The sequence below is a fragment of the Trachinotus anak genome, unplaced genomic scaffold (assembly GCF_046630095.1).
Source record: "Trachinotus anak isolate AG129_WGS33_773 ecotype Australia unplaced genomic scaffold, CSIRO_AGI_Tana_v1 ptg000019l, whole genome shotgun sequence".
NCBI classification, from domain to species: Eukaryota; Metazoa; Chordata; class Actinopteri; order Carangiformes; family Carangidae; genus Trachinotus; species Trachinotus anak.
In genome coordinates this window covers 14,158,507-14,181,993 of record NW_027273870.1, presented here as the reverse complement: position 1 = coordinate 14,181,993, position 23,487 = coordinate 14,158,507, and the positions used below count along the sequence as shown (strand labels likewise).

Here is a 23,487-nt window from a genome sequence, read left to right as displayed (position 1 = left end):
GCTAAAAGCAAGCTCTTTCATTTCCAGTGTGAACTCAGTGTCATTTCATCATTATTGTAAAATGTTATATATTATCTAACATTAACAAACAGTGATGCTCAGTTATGAGTAGTGAGACGATGGAGGATTAGTGAGTTTAGGATTAGTTGATACATCACACTTAACGTCACAGCATTTGAGGATGAGCCTCCAACTCATTTGTTCTGCTGTGGTACCTGACAGGTGTAATCGCTGCACCCCTAAATGACGTGGCCATTACAACAATGAGCCGCGGCGCTTTTAATAACTGAACCGCACGTCACCTAACAAATAAGCCCTGAGGAACCAGCCAGACCTGTGTTTTTCCTTCCACACCCAGCACAACCTGCTTTAATATCCGTGAATCTATGACGAGCCCAGCGCGCACTGGTATCAGAAACTGAGCATTTAGATGTTAAGAAATATACAGAAAAATATTACAGAATAATTCATATGCCAGTCAACATTTTTGTTTGTATGTGGGGTCACACCGCCCAGAGGGGAGCCACTTAACGCCACCACAGACTTGTGTCCCTCAGCTGGGCAGAGCCTCACTGCGGGGCGGGGGGGGGGCTGCTCCACTGGAGCCGTGTCAGCACTAACGTTAGCAGGGCAGGAACACAACTGTCAAGAAGGAGACGGGCATTAGACCCTCATGATAGGAGCCTGGTGGGACACGAGATATTGTGGTAGCACCTCTGCCTGTCATCGAGTTAGTGTCAACCTTGTTGTTTAAACTTACAACATCAGCAGCTACCGAGTTGTTAGCCGCCTGCCTGGATATCCTGCCAGCCGGTTAGCCCTTGCTAGGAGCAGTAGAAGCTAACCTAGCTTAGCTGTCGGCAGCCTGGCTGCCCGGGAAGAGCGTCCAACATGAGGCTGAAAGTCGGGTTCATTTTACGCAGTTTGCTCGTCATTGGGACGTTTCTTGGTTTGGTGGTGCTCTGGTCCTCTCTGTCACCGAAACCCAGCGACGAAAACCCCTTTGGAAAACGGGTGAGTGAACACTAAACCAGTTAACCTAAAGTGTCGAGGTGCATGTAGCGTCAACGGCTATCAGTGCTAGCATAACTCTCAGCAGAACACGTCAAAATACATGGTAGATTAACTCTGCAAAACCAGTCTGTGGGTGATGAATGATAATGTCAGAGGGGTCGCAGGAGCAGATTGATGCCATTGCTCCTCATATGACCAGCATGAGAACAGGCTTTCATTCAGCTAGTTCGACTACACTGGTTGTCATGGAGATGGGTTCCTAGCTGCCTTGATCCTTGTGAAGTGAACAGACACCTTTTGGATGAACAACTGCATCCTCGCTCGTTTAGTACCAGCGCCTTTATTCACATGGTGCTGTGGAGGTTTGCAGTCCTAAACCACACAGGCTCACACCAGGATGCAGATCCGCATATGTCACCATGGGGGTGTTATGGCTCCCATAAGGCGGAACTGAGGTGTTGAGCTCAGTTCAGTCATGTTCCTGTTCATGTTTATAAAAGTATGTCGACCTGAATCTGTTGTTGGCTCTCCTATCATCAGATGCTCACATCTGAGAAACAGGAACCAGCAAATGTTGAGATTTTTACTTAAATAACGATTATTTGATTTATCAAAACATCTGCTGATTAACTGACTAGTCGTTGCAACTGTACATTAGACCACGGATTTGTGTCTACTCTTTCTACAGAAACTGTGTCACAACTGACAAAATTTGCTGCAAAGCAGGAATAACAACCTCTTTGTTTATGATGGGAGTGTTTTGAGGATGTATGTAGCATATTCACAATGAATATCATGTGTTGACAACACACTCAAGGTAATTTTTGATGCCTAAGTACAGTTAAGGTAAATGCTGCTAATATAAGGAGCACAGTTTAATAATCTGCATCTGTCTCATAAAACAATAAAAAGACACGAGTGCAGTTAATCTTTACAAAGGGGGAGTGGTTAATACTGTAGAAATCACCACAGTGAAGCCACAGGTGTGATGCCACCTGTTGGGTGGAGGACACAAACTATATAGTTGATGGACTAAATGGAGGTGACCGTGATGCAGTCTGGGATTTTTCACAGGGTTGTGTTTTTGGGAGGAAAAAGTTATGGCTGAATGTTAATATGCAACAGCCTCCTAAACACAGTCAAGATGGATTGTTATCTTTATTCAATTTATCTACTGATTAGGACATCAGATAGTAGATATTGATAGAGCCGTTAATAGGAATAATGGTCCAAGATAAGTGAAAGTTCACAACAAGATTCAAGAAGGTATTTTACTTTGTTTTTCTTTTTTTAAAGCACACAAAACCAGTCAGAAGTTTTACAATACCTGCATTTTTCCAGTTTTTATAGAAATTTCAGCAGCTCAAGTTCAGTGAAAAAACCTTTAATGGTACACAGTTTAGCAGTAAACTGACCAAGGTCAAAAATAAAAAGTTAGGGTCACCAAAAACTGAATTCTCCCGAGCCTCTCCTCTGAGTGGCTTACTGTTTTCTGAGTGATCCAATAACATATAGCAGATTTGAGGTTAACACTCAGAGAAAACAAATCCTACAAGGTTGGATGGTGGGTCCAGGTGGGTGGAGCTTGGGGCATGGCTGAGGGCAATGACTGCTTTGTTGTGACATCACAAAGTTACAGAAGTCCTGATGGCTCGTTTTAAGGCTCAATTTCTGAATACAGGCTGTGTGCATTTCTCTGTGGACTGAGTGCTTTGATACTTTCACAGTATTAATATAGAACCTAGACCTGCATAATCAAAAAGCACATGGACATTTAGCTTTATAGTATATGGGACCCTTAAACAACGGCTGGGAAAATTGAGTGTTGTAAAACAGGTGGCTGACTGGTGGTTTGTATGTTGATTTTTCTAATGCAGACTATTAATTGAACTCATTGGTCCTCTGATAACTGATGGCACATCTTGACATACTCCTTGTTGTGTTGTCCAGGGGAACTCCAGGTGTTTGTGTGTGAACAGCTGAATTCCTGTTGTGTAGTCTCTGTGGGTATATTTGAAGAAGTTTATTACATCAACACAAAGAACAAAGCATAAAAAAGTCCATTAAGCGAGTAGAATATTGTGATGTCAACGTTAGTTAAGCAGTCTATCTAGTGCCTGACTGTAAGTGACTTGATGTAGAATAGTACCTAGTATCTATTACAAACTACCTCTCATAATTGGCCTTGAATAAACAGCAGAGTGATCAGTGTAGTTAACAAAGAAGCTGGTTAATGTTTGACCACCACAATGCCATAGATATTAATCCCATTGTAAGAGACTGTGCGAATAGTTACAGATGCTGTCGATGTGCATAGTAACAGACAAAGTACTTAGGAAAGTTCGTTGAGTCTCATTTTCAACAAGATCTGCAGCAGCAGTTATGTCCCTCTTAGTGCAGCTTTATGACTTAATTTAAGATTTCATGAAGGGATTTTCAGTGTATATGAATCAGTGACGCCTCTGCCACAGACTGGGCCTGTGATGGTAAAACACCAACTATAAATGTCAGCAAACACACCAACATCATCAACAACACCTGCAGTTATTTTCTGTTTACTCATTAACGAAAGCAAAGGAATCAAGTCTCAAGACCTGTTCATAATCCATATTGGTCTTTTAAAAGGAGCCATCAGAGAGGACGGGAGCAACTGAGCCATTTGTATGAGCTGAGATTTTTGTTAAACAAGGCATCATAGCATCATGATGCTGGCTGATCGACTAGTGTAACTCAGATCAATATGTGCTGTTTTGTGTTTCCATCTCATCAGTAATCAGTGGCTCAAATATGACACAGTTATCTGTAAAAATACAATTTGGTGTGTTCTTGGAAGGAATATATATTGTCACCCGTGTGCTTGGTTAGCCAGTTTGTGTGCACTGGTGGACATGTTGAGAGCGGTTCAGACTCAACCATACAGCAGGTGGATGTGCATCCTTGTATGCATGAATGTAAACAAATGAAACAGGGACCATTCATAACAACACAGCACCAGAGAACTGCTACTGGTCAAACACCTGTTTGAGTTATTTCAGGTTCCCTAAATGTTTTGCTCTAGACGTGATTTGTGTGTAAAACCCCAAACTTTCCTCCTAGTTCACTGGTGCTTTTTTAAAAAGTCTACACAGGTCATAGATGTGTTAGTCTTCATAACAAACTCCTCTGGGGGGGGGTGTCTTTAAAGATACTATAATACATTTTTGGCTACTGGTTGTGAGGAAAAACATCAAAACAAGTTGACAGAGGCTGAATAAAAAAAAAAAAGAAAAATTTCCGACCATGATTTTTGGTTCAGTGATCCAGTATTGATTCTTAAAATTAATGCCAGGTGTGAACATGGCCATAGTCACTAACTTGGTTAGCCAGTTCGTGTGCACTGGCTGACGGACATGTTGAGAGCAGTTCAGATTCAACCATACAACATGTGTGAGCTTCAAAACTAAATAATGAGCAAATTTAACTTTAAAAGCTCCGTAGACCTGCAGAGACGGGTGATGGTGCTCATAATGAAACAACACAGTAATGTAGCATACACTCAGCCCCCTCTGCTAGTGATCGTATTCTCTTATTTTTTCATTGCTCTGTCGCAGCGTGGTCAACCGCTATGTTCTTCTCTGATGTACATCTGTGTAATACACTCTGTTGTTTCCCTCCATGTAGGATGACAGTCAGCTGCCAAAAGGAGACCTAGCAGATCAGTTTAAGCCTGTAGTACCCTGGCCTCATGTGGAGGGGGTGGAAGTTGACCTCAACTCCATCAGACTCAAACATGGTGAGTTGCATTTTTTTAAACACTCCTGATTAAATTCAGCTCCTATGTTCTCTAGTGAGCTCTCACGTCACAGGTCCTGATGCACAAATACAAGTTCTGTTTGTGTGATTTTTCTTTTTTTTTTTTTTTCCCCAGCAAGGTAGTTGGACTGTTTCACTCTAACAAAAACTATTTGTCAGACAGTAAATGCAGACAAGTGAAAACATTTAGAGCAGCTCTGGAAACTGCTGAATGTACTGAATAGACCACAATGGCAATGGCTTTGTTTCGTGATGTTGCTTTGTCATTATCATCGCTACAGTTTAAGGTTTAAGACAAGTTTTAACCTGATTTGTCTGGAGCAAAATCATGTGGCTTCTTAAACCCAACACTGTGTTTTCACAAGCACATGTGATTTAGTCTGAACCCAGCTGCTGTGTCCTGTAGAAATCACCTCATGTCAACTAGTAATCATTGTGTAATGGCAAGAAAAAGTAAGTGAACCCTTTAGAATTACCTGCATATATATATATATATATATATATATATATATATATATATATATATATATATATATATATATATATATATATATATATAAATATGTTGAACAAATACAATCTATTTGGACTAATAACACAACAATGATTGTGTTGTTCTTTTATGTCCATTTTAAAAACATGAGTCAAACAGTCACAGTGTAGCTGGAAACAGTGTGTGAACCCATCGGCTAATAATGTCAACAGAGGCTAATTGGAGTCAGAGTTATCAGATTAGGAGACCAGTCAGAAACTAGACTGGAGGTTGTGGGACGGCCATACTTCTAAAGAGAAACATCAGCTGATCTGAACCAGGCCTCACAAAAAAGATCTGAGGCTACATCCAAATTGATTTGTGTTCATTTTAGGGCAGCGTTTTAAAACGAACACGATGTCCATCCAGATGAGCAGTTTTAGCTTTGTATCTGAAATAATCTCCGTCCACACTAACAAACCTGAAAATTCACTGGGCATGTGCATGCCGGTGTAAACTGGAAGCAGTTGGTCTACTCTGCAGTTGATTGCTTAATTGCAGAAAATGCCATTAACAACAAACAGCGATGGTGAAAAGTACAGCCAAAGATTTCTTGGCTTGCAGTGACAACGAGGCGGAACTGAAAGTAACATGAATATGAGGCGGGCATGGTGACGGAAAACATAGATTTGGATATATTGATGTATTTGAGCATTATCAATAGAATCCCTGAATCAGGGAAGGATATGTTGTGACTGATAAAACCCAGTCAGGAAGCAAACATGGTTGTCTGTATCATCGTTTCCAAAAGTGTCTGTTCCTGTCTGTCCATACACAACAAAACCCTGGAGTTTCCAAACTAAAACAGGGTCAGCGGCATTTCCAAGAGTCTGGAAAACTCTGGAGTAGCCTGGATGCCAGGAGTAAACATAGCAAAAGTGATGTGTTTTTAAACTAAAGTATATTAGTGTGGATGGTCAAAAAGACAGTTAAACTGTCTAAAGATGGAGGTGATTTAGTTCTAGAAGTGGACTAAGTCCTGATGAGATGTGTCCAAAGACACAACACAGATGATCAGTGACAAAGAAGCTCAGGGTCACAGCTGAAGGCTTGAAGTACTCATTGGAGCTGGATCACATCTCTGTTCATGAATCTACCACACACATCATGGAGCATGGAATCCTGTTGCCATGGACACCACAGAGGAGGCTGCTGCATCACTGAACATGTCTGATGGACTGAACAGTGGACTAAACATGCAGCTCTATGTGCGGTGTAAAAAGGGCTCTGCACACCAACATTAAACATCCTCCCACAAGTGGAGCAGGTGGAGGAGCCTCAGGATCTGGACCTGGACAGCTTCACATCATGGTTTATCAAGGACTCTTCAGGATCATGTCAGGGTGGCTGTCCACCTGCTGAAGCTCAGGAGAAGCTGCTGATGCAGCAGGATAATGACCCTGAACTTCAGAGTGAATTCACCTCATGGAGTGGTCCAGTCAGAATCCAGACCTGAATCCAGTAGAGCTGCTGTGGACTCAGCTCAGAGATTCACTCACACCAGACATCGGGAGAGTCTGTCTGAGGTGAAGCAGCTCTGTAAGAAGAATGGTCCAAACTTCCTTCTGAACACTGAGTGCCTCTGATTAGCAGCTCCTGAAGAGATGGTTACAGGTTCAACAGTAATTAAATCCAAGCTTCACTGACTGCTTCCAGCAGCACTGTGGAGGTTTAATGACAGGTTTAATGACTGGTTTGTGTGACTTGAACTTAGGGAGACTGTGTGTGTCTACATTTGTGACTCAGATAAAGATCAGGTCACAGGTTATGACCAGTTAATGCAGAAAAAAGTCAACCTAAATGGTTCACATAGTTTTTCTCTCCACTGTATCTGAGCTTTAACATAAAGCACATGTTCACTGAAGGCAGCTCAGTGGAAAATCTCCAACTAATGAAATGGTGTAATTAGTCACAATCAGTAAAAAAAAACTTCCAACGGCTTCAGAAGGTTTGCAAAAAGTCTTAGTTAGAAAATATTCTCCCTGTCCTGCTGTAGACACTAAAGTTAGTCCTGAAGTGTTTTGTGGGGGTTAATCCTCAGTACCATTCTTCCTGTCACCTTATGTAAAATTCATGTTTAAATTAGTTATTTTTTAAACAGTTAATCCATCTTTTTTTTACCTATGCAGATCCAGGGTGTTTTTAATGATTATTGATTGATTGATAAATTCATGCACTTTTTTTAACTTGGTGAATTGACAGGAACCCTGCACTAAAATCGGAGCTGTACATCTCACTGTGGAAAAAATACCATGTTTATCATTTTTATAGCACTAGCACTGACAAAGAGTATGGACGACACAAGTACATTTTCCTTAGCAAGTGTATATTGTGGTGTCTTGTCATCCCTTGATTTCCGGTTGTTGTCTCCAGGAGGGGCCGACAACCCCCTGAATCCTGAGCAGCAGCCCAACCAGAAGCAGGTGATCCAGCAGCAGTACGTGACATTCAAACCCCACTCACAGGCCTACACCAGCCCCATTCTGAAGAAGGGTATCCTGGGAAACTTTGAGCCCAAGGAACCTGAGCCTCCAGGGGTCCCCGGCGGTCCAGGAGAGGAAGCGAAGCCTTTTATCCTGGGTCCAGAGTACAAAGACTCGGTCCAGGCCTCCATCAAAGAATTTGGCTTCAACATGGTGGCCAGCGACATGATCTCACTGGACAGATCCATCAGTGATATACGCCATGAAGAGTGAGTGCTGCTGTTCATACTCACCTCAAGTCTGCCACTTTCTTTGCACACTGTTATGTGTGTTTCACTCCCTAAATTACTATTACAGGACCACCTCACCAGTGTTCGCCACACGTTCACTGTGTCCTGTAGGGAATGTAAAATCATCCTCCCTCAGCCTACATCATATACCGCATGTACAGGCCAAGTTCTATCAAGCAAATATAGGCAAACATGATGCTGGGATCAGTTGCATCACCCATCACTATGGGCTGTTTAGTTAAAGTAAATCAGTACATCAAAGCAAACTGAGATATGATGGAGTTTAAATAAGTGAAATGACAGTGATACAAACATTGATTCACTCAACCCCCTCCGTACTGCTCTCTCTCACTCTTACACACACACACAAAAGGTAGTAAAGTAGTAGGGTAGTAGGGTGTGACTCTTACATGCCCCACTGAACATGCTGCCTTTAACCGGTCTGACAGCTACAGGTGGGGACGGTGGAGCCGGTCCTTTACGTTCCCACATCATGAGTGCAGGTTTGGCATCACTTCACTTCTGAGTCCCACTCAGTGTTTTCACAGATTCACAGCTATAACAGAGAAAATACATCGACATCCAGCCAGGACAGAGACACACAGAAAACCCCACCTTCTCCTGTTCCAGACCAGTTTCTCGTTGGATAAGTTAGTTCAGATAAGTCTAGAGAGAAACGGCAGAGTCCATGTTGTATTTTAGATAATAAGAGAGAGTATCCACAAGTGACTCAACAAGGAACTGTCGTGAACTCCAGGACAAGCAGACAGATATCCATTCATTATCATGGTAGAGGAGGAGATGTGTATCTAAGGGGTGTGTTCCATATTTATGACGCCTTACAACATTGGATGTGTTTGTGTGTGCGTTTGAATGTTTGAGTGTGTGTGTGGTTGTGTCTATGTTTTACTGCCATTGTTATGTCCGTCTCATCATGAACAGTGTGATGACATGAGCGCACTGACAGCTAAACCTAATAAAAGCTGATAAAGTTGACAGCTGAGTTTTGTTGGGGTAAAGACTGTGTCGCTCTCCCTCTGTCTCAGTCACATTTAGTTGTTTGTAGACGTTCAAACCAAAAACAACAGTTTGCAACTGTCAAGTTTTCAAACAAGTTTTTTGAAAAGTAAACAGAAATATAATTTTCACGATACAAAGTGATTTACCAGAAATACCAGAAACGTATTCGGCCGTCGAAGCTAGTTGCACATAACTTGAACTTTTTTCCAGGGCCTCGCACCCTGTTTTTGCAGGGACCCTCTGCACTTGCACCCATGCTGACAGTTGTCCTGAATGCCACCTCACTGTGTTAGGCTGGTAGTGATGAGAAATTGCTGTGATCACTGACAACCAGAACAGGAATGTCATCTTCCTACATAGCTAGTTTGTTATTTAGCTACATTCGACATTGACCTAGCTACACAGGTTGTTGTAATTCACCTTGACACCTTGGTTTTTTCAGGGCCAATACTAATTATTAGTAATCAAGGAGACCGATATCTGGAACCGATAAAAAAGTGGGGTCCTAAAGTCCAAGACCACTTGGCCATTCACTTGAATGGGAAACTGGTCCCAGAGTTCTCGATGCACTGTACATATGCAATAAAAATGAAAAATCTTGGTATCAAAATTAACTGTAATACAAACTCACTAACACAGAACTACTGTGACATAAAGTATGGACACCTGCCGTGGTTTTCACATTTAACTATCATTTCGTCCACTCCATTTCTGTCAGTGAAGGAAGGCCAAATAACAGATACATCTCTCTGTGCCCGTCTGTGGCAGCAGCCCTCAGTGTGGATGGGCTGTTACATGTGTGTAACCAATCAAATGTTGCTGTGGGTGGGACACTGTTAAAGACCATAGAGTGGTCGACAAACAGGGAGAAGTGACTGAATAACATTTTTATTTCAGTGGCAATGGGTTTATAAAAAAAAAAAAAACCCAGCTCCATTATGAGCTGTCACTATGTTAGCCTAAACAAGCTACCATAAGTGTAAACAATCTAGCATTAACCTAAATAAACTACTGTTAGCCTGAACTTGCTAACATTAGCCTAAACAAGCTAACATTAGCCTAAACAAGCAAATGTTATCCTCTGTGAATGTTACAACAGATGTCAGCTATCACAGTTTACAGACAGTAACAGTAACATCTGAGGACATGCACATGTTGACGACATGTTAATATAAAGTGAACAACTGAAACTCATTCAGCCTGAACTCTGTACACATCTGATGTCTCTCTCTCTCTCCACCTGAGACTCCGTCTACACACTGACTTCTGCTCATCTATAACATGCCCTGATAATCTATACACCAGTCATGGCGTGTGTGTGTGTTTTTTTTTTTTCTTTCTTTTCACAAGTCAGTTGCGCTGTTTTCATGTGCGTTTCAAAAACTATAACTGTCACATTTTCAGAATTTTGGCATAAACTTGGTATGAAAATATTGGTTCCAGTGGGGACCTGTAACATATCTGAATTAATGTAACTGACCTGCAATTGGTTCTTTGTCCTACCTCTCCAGGTGTAAGTACTGGCATTATGATGACAGACTACTGACCTCCAGTGTGGTGATCGTCTTCCATAATGAAGGCTGGTCAACACTGATGAGAACCGTCCACAGTGTCATCAAGAGGACTCCCAGGAAGTACCTGGCTGAGATAGTCATGATAGATGACTACAGCAACAAAGGTTGGTTTGCTTTCCTCACAAATGGAATAGAGGCTGGAAAATATGTGATCTTAGATGTACTGTGATCGTCCCTTGAACCATTCAGCATCAGTGCACAAAAATGAACACAGTCCAGACTCTCCGATGTCATGGATATATGTGATGTAGCGTAATGCTGTAGTAGCTGTTTCTCAATTCAGGGGCCACATCCCTCAGAGGACATGGTTTATGAAGGCGTGGCCCTTTGTAGCCATCGTAGACCATGAAGGCTGGACAAAAATGAGACAGTCTGGTCCACAGAGGATTCTCGTGTTGCTGCCGTGCCGCCCTTACCATTATGTCACAAAGCACGACTCCTGTCACTTAGCAACTTTGACAACACAAAACTTGAGGTTTTAAGGCCCTTGGTTTTAACAGTTGTACTATTAGCTGTTGAACTGAGCTGAAGCCCAATACTTACATTTAACAGTGTAATCCTCAGGCTCTCTGTCAGTGGTGTTTGCTTTCATTACCATCAAACAATGAATCTTGGGATATGTTGAGCCATGAAGGATCCACCTGTTGGAGCATTTGTGGCCCAGGAAAAGGACACATTTGAAGGAGCCTTTGAAATGGGACAGTCTAGTTGCTTCGCTGTGATGCAGTCTGGCTTCAGTTGCAGCCTCTAAAGGATGAGGTCCCTGAATGGAGGCACAGCTTTGTGGGTGGGATGTGGGGCAGAGATATGTTGATTCCGTTCAATGTAGCTGGATGCACTTTTTAAAAATCTAAATGTCCTCTGTAAACTCCTCTGGTGGTGGGTCACAAGGGGACATGTAATGAGACTCTACTAACAATAAGAGCAGGTGTTAACCCAGCAAAGAGAAATGGCCTCAAAGATACGGATAAGAATGGTGAATATAAATGTAAAGAAATTATGTCACGTTTGTTATTGAGAAGCAGTTCCATCACAGTGACTGTGTGTGTGTTTGTTTTAGTCCATCTGAAGGAGCGTTTGGAGGAGTACATCAAACAATGGAATGGCCTGGTCAAACTCTTCAGAAATGAGAAGAGAGAAGGACTGATTCAGGCCCGGAGTATAGGAGCCAACAAGGCCGTGAAAGGACAGGTATCACATGGTCTCAGTCCTGCTGCGTCACTGTTACTGTACTACTGTTTATTAGAGTTTGTTTGTTGCAACTGAAACACCAAAAAGATTCAGTTTGATTCACAAGGTCTTGATTAAATTTGATTTGATTCAGTCAGAGTCTCTTCAGTTACAACAGCAGTTTTTCTTGGATGTGAAGGAGATTCTCAGGGAAGTAAAGCTGTGGATTATTCCTCTAAACTGCTGCATTATTGAAAATAATAATGTTTACTTAACAAAGTAGTTACATTAGTGCACTTACTATTTAACATGATCAACAGTTTAGACACAATAATAGATGGGTAACACAGTAGAGTATTATTTCAAATGGATAAAACCTGATTTTACTGTAGAGCTGTGAGCAGCACATTGATTCACTCAACCCCTCCGTACTGCTCTCTCTCCCTCTCGCTCACTCTCTCTCACTCACTCACTCACTCACTCACTCACTCACTCACTCACTCACTCACTCACTCACTCACTCACTCACTCACTCACTCACTCTTCAATTGTAATACCAGAGGACATCTCTCTCTGTGTTTCATGTGCGATGGTCAGTAGACCTTTCTCACAATAGCGGATCAAACAGGAATGGGAGGAGCAGAGTGGAGTGAGGGGAGGTTGTCCATTAGTTATGTTTATGCCTCCACGCCAGCAACAGTTGAAGCCGGAGCCATGTTGTTTTCAGGTTGTCTGTATGTACATCCGTCTGTCCCATTCTCGTGGACACAATATCTCAGTCACGCAAACATTCTCTTGGACTAGAGAATGAACTGGTTAGATTTTGGTGGTCAAAGGTCAGATCAGTGTGACCTCACAAAAAACTTTAGCCATTACTCATGATTTCACACAGTAATTAAGACAACATTTCACTCAAATGGTTCATATTTGATAGGACTCTGGAGAAACAGAGATGTGATCTGAAACTAGATGGAGGCAGACAACCAAGAGGCAGGAATTCTAGTTTAATCTGTCTCTTGGACAGATGAAAAAATAATACTTAAAAAAAAAATGCTAAAACTGGAGACTGTTAATATGTCCAGGTGGCCCACACAAAAAGTTTATGTTTGTCATGTTAAGCAGAAAGAAAGAACCAAGTGTTTGTGTGTGTTTGTCTTGTAGGTGCTGATTTACCTGGATGCTCACTGTGAGGTTGGAATCAACTGGTATGCTCCACTGATTGCTCCTATTTCAAAAGACAGGTAACACACACACACACGCACACACACACACCTGTTCAGCCTCACAGACGTGATAATCTCTGTCTAAGCTTTTTCAGTTGATGAGACTGGCCATCATTCAAAAGAAACTGTTTATTACTCAGTTAAAGCGATTTTATTGGATCACAACTTTCCTTTTCAGTACATCTGCTTTTCTACACACTGTGTGTACACTGTACACAGTGTTTGACAGAGTTTGGTACAAAGATGAGTAAATGTTTCATGCCGCCTTTTTTAGTTTATTAGTAATCTACAAATTAAATCAGCAGTGGATGTATTTCCAGTTGTGTTTCCTTATGTGTATCAAATGTCCATACCAGTAATCTTACCTTTACTCTAACCTACAGCATACCAGTACAATCTAATCAAAGACACAACCCGTATATAACGTAGTGATGATTTTATTTTCTGGTCCTGATGCAGTGGTAATCATTGATCATGACAATGATGAGCCAGAATGATATGACCACCCCATCTGATATGCTGTTGGTCCTTTGTGTGATCTGACCCAACAAGGGGACAAATGCATGAATACATTGTTTCCCTCACATGAATCAGTATTTATGAACAGACTGTGAGACTGTAATCACCTCATCATTCTTCTGACCATGTGATCACATGTTTTTTTTTTTAAAGCAGCCAAGTTAAATCCAGTGAAGTGAAAATGAGAAATAAAGGGGAGACACAGAATTTAACATAAAACTAAACAGACGGCTTCACTGAGCATGTGTAATATTATATCCTCATTATTTATTGTGAGGAATTGTGTAAACTGTTTCCAGACTATGTTAATATTTACTAGTCACTCCTGCCTGGAGCCCGATGAAGACGTCTCTGGTCCTGACTGATGAAGTAAAACAGGACAGGTCCGTCTGTATGTTTCATTATCGTGAACATGATGTCTCAGTAACATCTTGATGGAACTTTGGCACAAACATTAATTTGCACTCAAGGATGAACTGATTAGATTTTGGTGGTCAGGGGTTAAAGGTCAAGGTTGCTGTGACCTCACAAAACACATGAACTCAAGGATTCACACACTAACATTTTATATTTAAAAGGTCAAAGATCAACTTCACTGTGACGTCATAATGTTCTACAGAAACATGTCGGGTCATTATTCAACACTGTAACTCAGGAAGTAGACTGTGACCATGTTTCCTGTAACTTTGCTGGTTGCTGGAGGAAACAACAGGACGTGACCTTAGTTTGTTTAATTGGCCAGATTTTTAAATTACTCACTAAGATTTTGATGTTCTTGGTCTAGTGTGCAATATGAAAATTGCTAATTTAATTTAATGTAATTAAATTTAAGCAACCCTTAAAATAAAAGTGGCTGTGAAGATTGTTAAAATAACATCTGCGCAAATGTGAAGCCCTGAGAGTCTAGTATGTGACATACTGCCTGCTCTCATCCACTTTGCAGTACTGTATCTGCTGATGCCTCTGCAGAGGCTGTATGCGCTGTATATGCATCTGCAGTAATCCTGTAATAGAGCTCCTCCTGTACTGCAGCCCCTTCCCCTGCCATCTGTGTTTATTACACATGCCACATCTCCATAGATATGAACTAATCATCATAGTGCGCTACAGACACTGGATTGTGTGTGTGTGTTTGTGTGTTTAGGACAGTATGCACAGTACCACTTATAGACTATATAGATGGTAATGAGTACAGTATGGAGCCCCAGCAAGGTGGAGATGAGGACGGCCTGGCTAGAGGAGCGTGGGATTGGAGCCTACTCTGGAAGAGAGTACCGCTTAGCCAGAGAGAGAAGGCCAAGAGAAAGCATACCACGCAGCCCTACCGGTACACACTTCACAGACAGCATGCTAACACTCATCCCTGTTCTGTTTGTGTCTCTGTCTCCATCCCTTCACCCCATCTGTCCTATCCTCTGCTGTGTCTTGGTCTCTGACACCCCACCACATGTCTTTGTGTTTTTACTGGCACTGCTGTCCGTATTTTCCCGTTTTTTGTTTCTCCCCTTCGTGTGCACCACCCCTACACCTCTTCCCCCCATGTATCTTGTATGCATGGCCCCACCCCCATTCTGTCAGAACGGTGTGTACGGTGCCTCTGATCGACTCCATCCATGGCCAGAAGTTCATCATCGAGCCCCAGGGTGGTGGAGACCAGGACGGCTTTGCTAGAGGAGCGTGGGATTGGAGCATGCTCTGGAAGAGAGTCCCTCTGGGTGATAGAGAAAAAGCACTCAGAAAGACTCAGACTGAGCCATATAGGTACAGAACATAACGCCTCTGACTAATCTGGACAGGGTCAACACAGAAAAAAAACATACCCCAGCTAATCTGGACCAGTGCTAATGATATGTTTGGCATTAAGATTTCTACTGCATCAACTAACTAGTGAAGAAATGCTAATCGTAAACCAATGTGAGCAGCACTGCCTGAAATAATCTGAAAAAAAGAAATGTAAAGACTGGGCTCCTTGGATGTTTACATTACACAACTGAGTGTAATCTTACTGCACATCACAACTAACCACCAACTAAACCTCCCTCCCTCCCTCCCTCCCTCTGATGGGAGTATCTTACTACTGTCCTGTCCATTGGCTGCGTGTCTGCTCTCATGTCTCTACTAAAGGGAGTTAATTGGTGTTTCACCACAGTGAGCTGTGGGCCCTGTCTCTGTGTTCAGTGGGATTTACTTTTGTACATCTTCTACTCTCAGTCTGACTCTAATGTTTTTGGTGTAACTGCAGTAATTAAGGCCAGTATGGTCTGTGAAGCTATGTGTTTTGTTTAACCAACCTAAAGTGTCTTCATAATACTGAGCAGTGATTGAGTCCTGATCTAAGGGCCGTGGGGTTGATGAGTTTGTGTTGGGACATTTTGTCAGGTCTACAGGGGAGCTTCTGGTGTGAATCGGGTTCGGACTGGGGCACCATCACTCTCACCTTCCCCCAATCACTTTTTCATCCATCATGTCTTTTTCTCCTCATTTTGCTTGTGTCTGTCTGCTCTCATTTCTTCTGTATTCCCATTGTTATGAATACTGACTGTCGCACTGACTGTGCTTTAAGTGAAGCCAATGTAGCTGATGTGATTATTAGATTTTCACAGTTAAAGTAGCTGGAAAACAGAAAAAAAAGTAATGTTGTGATGCACCAGTGTGAGCATGTGTCTACATGTCTGTTTCTGGATGTGTGTGTCTGTCTTTGTACCTGCAGGTCTCCAGCCATGGCAGGTGGTCTCTTTGCTATAGAGAGAGACTTCTTCTTTGAACTGGGTCTGTATGACCCGGGACTGCAGATATGGGGAGGAGAGAATTTTGAAATCTCATATAAGGTAGACCATGGTGTAGTCAAATTTATACACACTGAGGCTGAACTTCCTCTCAGATCATGATATTCACTGTATGTGTCTGTGTGTGTCTGTGTGTGTCTGTGTGTGTCTGTGTGTGTCTGTGTGTGTCTGTGTCTGTAGATCTGGCAGTGTGGTGGCCAGCTGCTCTTTGTACCGTGCTCTCGTGTCGGCCATATTTACAGACTTCAGGGATGGCAAGGGAACCCTCCTCCTGCACATGTCGGATCCTCACCCACTCTAAAGGTGAAACGCCTCTGAGTAGACTCAGAAATATTCATATGCTTTTTATCAGGTGTCACATTTAGCATGTTTTACATTCTTCCAACACTTATTGTAAGCTATAACAACACGTGTGTGTTTGTGTGTGTACAGAACTATGTTCGTGTGGTGGAGGTATGGTGGGATGAATATAAGGACTACTTCTACGCCAGTCGCCCTGAAACTCTCACTCTGGCCTACGGAGACATCAGTGAGCTCAAACGCTTCAGGTATAACATGCACACAACAAAATAATACACACTTTTTATTTTTCTGATAATAGATACTCAGAATTTTTCTTTTTTTGTTTCACTTAATCACACTCTGAATTTCTCATGTTACTCCCAGTTGCCCACCTAAAGTTCCCTGTACATTGTGTCACTTTTAGTCTGTGTTCAGTTCAGAACCAAATCTTCACAAAGTGATCATTGCTTTGATCCACATTTGCTGTACCAATATTCACCACAAAATCACTGCACAAGCAACATCACATGAATGCACCATCGGTCAGGCATTGCTCTGTTCTCGATCATAGACTATATATAAAGATAGACGTAGCCTCTGTGACGTCACCCACAGGTTTTGAGGTTAGACAGCGAGCTGCTCCCAGCTAATCCAAAAATGGTTGAAGAGGTGGGGCCTGTGTGGAACCAAGACTTTGGTGCCTGCAAGTTTGTGGCTCACCCACCTGTCACTCAAAAAGGCCATGCCCTCAATTATGCATACATTTAGTAAATCTTGTACCAGGCTGTAAATATGTTTGTAAAGTTGGACATTTTAACATTGGAATCTATGGGGATTGACTCACTGTTTGAGAAAACAAAAAACAGCAAAAACCAAATACCTTCCCAACGAATGAATATGTGACTAGTCAAATATTCATGTCCAGCTCTGATATCATTACAATAAAGTACTGAGGGTTCTCTGAAGGCTCTTTGAAGGGTTGGGATAGGGTCACATCACACAAACTGTCAGATCTGATGAAGAGAAATGTGCACACATACAAATTTTAGTCCCTTGAAAGGTGCCTATAAATAGAATGTAGTATTATTATTATTATTATTATCATTATTATTATTATTATTATCACTATCACTATATACAGGTGTTTCTAATTGTTTTTGTTGTTCATATCACTTTGGTTATAGTGAATAATTTATGTTTTATTCTGCTTTGCATTCAAATGTCGTTAGGATGCTGAAGATTCTTGTATTTAACCTAAACTGAACCATCATGTAGTTCCTTCTTTATATTTTTAGACATGGTTATGTGAACGTGTTGTGGTTGTGACTGGACTGTCTGCTGTCTGTTGACAGGGAGGAGCATCGATGCAAGAGCTTCAAATGGTTCATGGAGGAAATAGCGTACGACATCCCCCTGCATTACCCTCTGCCTCCTAAAAATGTAGAATGGGGGGAGGTAGGTACACACACACACACACACACACACACACACACACAAAATCTTATGTCACAGGATATTTCAAAAAGTGGTTAAAACAAGCTGTGTGTGTGTGTAGATTCGGGGCTTTGAGACAAGTTACTGTATCGACAGTATGGGACACACCAATGGAGGGAATGTGGAAATAGGACCATGCCACAGGATGGGGGGCAACCAGGTAATGAAATACTTCACGTGGTGTGTTGCTTTGTCTCCTGTAGCCCTGCTCAGCCCAGATGGAGATGGTCTGGACCTGGTTTGGTTTGGTGTTTGGTGAGATTGTAGGTGTATGTGTATGTGTTTGGTGAGCAGCATGCAGCCTGATTGAGACTCTATGTCCCCCAGTAAAGAAATCAGCTTTAGCCTCTGGCAGCTTTCCTTCTTATTCTTAACAGTCATTTAATTCCTTTTGAGCTCCTACGATTGGGGGGGCATAGCTGTTCTCCCACGGCTCTCAATACAACCAGTCACTGCTCTTTCTGTAGCTGACAGATGAAAACCTTGTGATTCAACAACACCGCAACTGAATCTACAAAACAAAGTCTGACTCAACCCTGAGCTCTGAGTTGACTAACTAATCATCAGTGGAGCTCTGATACTATGATTCACCATGGCAACGAATAAATAAAGAGCAGAGCCTCCATTTGAATCTAGTGGAGCCAGAAATATTACTATTGGACATTAATGCACATTTATCTTTAATAACAACAGTAGCAGTGAAGGAGTCAATGAGTTATTAACACTATTAGTTTTTATTCAGCATCATTCTCCTGAACTTTTGTTAATGGATGATAAATCTGAAACCCTGCTGTTTTTTACATAGAATTTACTTGCAGACCATTGGTTATATCCTCATACTGTCTGACTCAGTAATAATGCTTTTGGTTATTTGCTGTTGAAGGTGTTTAGGATAACCTGATACTGTACATTTTTTTATCTCAATTTTACATATACTTGAAGTAAGAAAGTAAATCAAGTTTATAGTTTGTGTTTATAGTTTATAAGTTTAAGTTTAAGTTTTTTATAGTTTATAAGTTTATAGTTAATAGTTTGAATCAAGTTTTTTTTTCAAGTTTTACAGCACCTTTCACAGGTAAAAGTTCAAGAAATAGGATAATAAAAAGCAGTAAAATAAAATAGAGGAGGTATTCAGACAGGCTGAACAAAAGCCTTTCAGAATAAAAATGCACAGGAGTCTATTGATCGTGAGGGCGGGGGGAGAGCAAGAGTCTGGTGCCACGGTCACCTCAGCTTTTACAGCGGGTTTGAGGGACGACCTGTAATTTCTGTTCAGTAGACCTAAGAGGGAGAAGGAGGTCAGCAATATATTGGGGTGTTTGACCATTCAAGGCTCTAAAGGTGAGCTCCGGTATTTAATAATGGATATGGAATTTGATTGGGGGAATGGTTGAAGATGAAACAAGTTTCTGAACATAACCACTCAGCGACCCCATATCGTGTTTGATATTTTAAGGATATTTTCAGGAATGATTATCAGAGCTTCTGTCTGATTAGATAGATAGATGGATGGATGGATGGATGATCCACTGCTTTGTCTGAGGTGTTGCATAGTCTTATGACAGAGGGAAAAAGTATTTCCTGAACCTCTCAGTCCTGCAGCTGGACCCGTCCATCAGTTCAACCAATCACAACATGAGAAATAATGATTATTGATTAGTAAATGAACTGATAGCCTGAGTGTCTCAGTGTGGGACAGTTGGACAGTGGACAGGTTTCATTCTGAGCTGAGGATGAACTGACAGATTTTTATGTCTGTTATGTTTTCCGCTTGTCCATTGTCCATTTTATATCCTAAAGGTCAAAAGTTAGTGTCACTGTGACATCATAATGTTCTGTAAAAACACCTATGGTCATTATTTAACACTTTAACTCAGGAAGTAGGCTGTGACCAACTACAACACGTGTGTGTGTGTGTGTGTGTGTGTGTGTGTGTGTGTGTGTGTGTGTGTGTGTGTGTGTGTGTGTGTGTGTGTGTGTGTGTGTAGTTGTTCCGTATCAATGAAGCCAACCAGCTGATGCAGTACGACCAGTGCCTGACTAGAGGAGGAGATAATTCAGCTGTGGTCATCACACACTGTGACCAGAACCAGCACACTGAGTGGAGGTACTTCAAGGTGAGAAACAGACAGACACACACACACACACACAGTAAAACACTGATGAGACAGTGGAATGTGTTGGAATGAACATTGAGCCTGCTTCTCTCTGTCCATCCAGGATCTCCATCGGTTCACTCATGTGCCAACAGGTAAATATCTGCACCACAGAAAACACTTCTCACATATTCATCATCATCATCATCACTGACAGGTGTCATTTTACCAATGGAAGGAGGTTCAGCCTGTCAGTGTGGTGTGACGTGATCAGGTGAAGAGGACAGGGTGGATGTGAAGGAGGCAGCAGGAGATGATGAGTTGTGGTTCTGTCTCCTGACATTTCATCGGTTGTGTAAAAATAATAAAAGAGCAGTGATGAAGACGAAACATGTTGGCTTAGTGGTGAAAGTCAGGACAGATGAACAGTTAAACTACAGTTTGGAGAGTTTATGTAAGGTTTGGGGGAGTTCGGAAGTTTGTGTAAAACACTTTTCCTGTCTTAGGATAGGAACATTAACTATTCATTTGTAGTGGCTTTCTGTCTAAAGCAGGTCCTGGCTGGCCCCAAGATCTACTCTCCTGTAAACCCAGGCATCTGACCCCGAGGTTAAATCAGAAGTAACATTTCTGGACTCTGTTAAGTCAGACCAGACCTATGACCCTGGTTTTTGGCTCCCAGTGTCTTTTAGAATACAGTTTAAGGTCCTTTTACTTGTTGTAAAGCTGTGAAGGGTTTGGGACCAGCTTACACAGCAGATTCTCTGTCGTTTTCTGAGACCCTGTCCTGTCAGGCTTTTAAATGCACACAACTTAACACACAAGAAAAAAGACGGCGCAGCTTTTTTTTAAACTATGCTCCAAAACTATGGAAACCTTGCCACATCTAGAAGAGATAGAGGCTCTGTGAACATGTTTAACAGCTGAAAAATTCATTCTCTCATATTCTAATTTCATTGTCCATGTACTATTTCATTTTTTATTGTTCAGCACTTTGAGTTACATCTCTTGCATTAACATTTATTGTTATTATTAGGATTATTATTATTTTTTTTTAATATATAAATCACCCCAGTTACCAAGTTAAGATAGGCTCTGCAAGTTGGGAAGTTTCCATGATATGGCGTCTGGGATCCACATGGATTAATCATTGTTCTTGTTATGTAAGAGACACTGGCAATAATGTTTGTGTTCTCCTCGCAGGGAAATGTCTGGACCGCTCAGACCTTCTCCACAAAGTGTTCATCTCAGACTGTGACACCAGTAAAACCACTCAGAAATGGGAGATGAACAACATCGTGGCTGTATGAAAACTGGAGGGGCAGCAGTGACTGTATGAGGACATGCACATTGATTCACACACACCGCCAAGAAACACATCCATACTATGAGTTTACAGGTCTGTCAGGCTGATGCTGTCCTTTTGAAGAACAATAGTTGTTATGAGCCAGTCATTGTCAGTGCACCTCCAACACGGTGGTGTCAGAGAATCCACTGTTAACAGCTTCAATCCAAATCAAAACAGCTGGCATCAGCCAAAATCATATTTTTCCACGATACAATCACAAACACACGCTCCAGACGGCAGAAGAACTGTTGCTGTGGAGGCTGAAGCTACTGGTCCACTGAACTGGAAACATGTTGGCCTCCGTCTCTGTCTCAGTCCTTCATGATGCACGTGTTTACACCTTGTCTCTATCTGTTCTTTTGGGCTCTCAGGTCTTTTCTAAACCACTACATTGATTTATGAAATTAATCACATTAATTCTAATTATTGAACAGTCATGCTCTAATTAGACTCTGTCAATCAACTATTAGCCAAACTGATTATCTCACTTACCAAAGAGTCCTTTTTTTAATTTGTGGAGGATTCAGTCACATCATCAGTGTGTTTAACCAGGTGTTTGTACATACTCTAGCTGGCATCATTCTTGCTTTCAAGCTGGAATTGTGAGTTTAAAACAGGATTTCAGAAACAAAGCATTTATTGGAAATATCAAAGGAAGAAACTCAGGTGAGCAGAATCTGTTTAAGACCAGGAAAAGAGAAATCAGGTCCACGTTTTTGAAAGTTTTGAATCAGGATTTTGAATGTGTTGACTTAGTGGTGTCAGGCAGATGTGTAAACAGTCAACGTGTGGAAATGACAAACTGTCTCATTCGGTGAGCCGCTTCTTAAAGAGCCAACAGGCCGGTGTCAGCTTGTTAGTGACACCACATCAACCTTTCTCTGTGAAGATTAAAACTCCTGTAGGCGACGCTGAACGGGCCAAATTGGACTCTGACATATTGAACTGTATTAGTTTTTTCTTCATATTTGCACTCCAGCGTCTGTGAAAGGCTTTTTTTAGCGTCCCCTGTTGAAGGAGCACTTCTGGGTCCAAGCTAAAACAGTAATCTGATAAAGAGAAGGATTCACTACATGGCATCAAACACCTGACCAGGATGCAAAAGATGAAAGATACAGAGCGACTGATGCATGTATTCTTCTATATGAAACTTCAGAGTTTGTCTCCCTAAACCACCTCAAGGTCCCTTCCCAGTGTGCCCCGTTTAAATCAGCAGTGGTCCATCCCTCGTAGAATACACTTTCAAATCCACACACTGGATTTATTTAATTAACTCTGATTGGCTGCCATTTACTCCTGTTGATTTCCATCGGCTTGAATGAATTTTCAGCAGCTGAGATGCTTTAGAGGAGAGCACAGTGATGTGACCGACTGAGGACTTCTGACCTGCCTGCCTTCCTCAGAGTCTCGATGACTAATTCAGTAGCTGACCAGTTGACTGTGACTTAGAAACTGCCTGTCTGAAAAGGATAAAAGAAAAAAAACACATGGTTGTTGGGTTGGGGAATGATACTAGTGAGAAATGCACAATTTATGGTGGGGAGAACAAAGTAAAAAATGTGACTCCTTTTTTTGTTTGTTTTTGCAAGGGAAAGAGGGTTTGGTGTACGGATCATCATGTATGCAATGTTTTGTACAATGTAAATAGATTTCTTTCTAAAGATGATCATGATGCATTTTGTGAAGGGCCTTGAATGATGTTGTAAATATCTAACTTATAGCAGAGATTTAATTATGTGGGCTGAACAGTGGGTGAAATAAAAGACCTGATTTTTACTATGACCACAGTGTTGTGTTTTGGTTCTTGTGATTTCAGGGAAATGAAAGACTGCCTCTTGAGATGATGCTGGTGTTGGGTCATGTCGGACCCAGAAAAACTTAACAGTTCTGTAAACAAGATTTTACACATTAATACAGCAGCAAA

At 41.6% G+C, this 23,487-nt stretch overlaps 1 protein-coding gene across 2 annotated transcripts; it reads left to right on the top strand.

The window, feature by feature from the left end:
• Window positions 1-322: 322 nt before the first annotated feature.
• On the top strand, window positions 323-23,345 carry galnt7 (UDP-N-acetyl-alpha-D-galactosamine: polypeptide N-acetylgalactosaminyltransferase 7). Of its 2 annotated transcripts, none has more exons than XM_071505453.1 (15): window positions 323-1,014; window positions 4,675-4,786; window positions 7,712-8,030; window positions 10,583-10,749; window positions 11,706-11,836; window positions 12,977-13,056; window positions 14,702-14,884; window positions 16,268-16,385; window positions 16,524-16,646; window positions 16,776-16,891; window positions 17,978-18,080; window positions 18,181-18,279; window positions 20,108-20,236; window positions 20,340-20,370; window positions 21,419-23,345. In XM_071505453.1, exons 1-15 carry the CDS (start codon window positions 892-894, stop codon window positions 21,523-21,525), a joined length of 1,941 nt encoding a protein of 646 aa, XP_071361554.1. In that variant the 5' UTR covers window positions 323-891; the 3' UTR covers window positions 21,526-23,345. The 2 variants fall into 2 exon arrangements, with proteins under 2 accessions (XP_071361554.1, XP_071361553.1); XM_071505452.1 differs by lacking the exon at window positions 14,702-14,884 and adding an exon at window positions 15,136-15,318 and having other exon boundaries at window positions 324-1,014.
• Window positions 23,346-23,487: the final 142 nt, after the last annotated feature.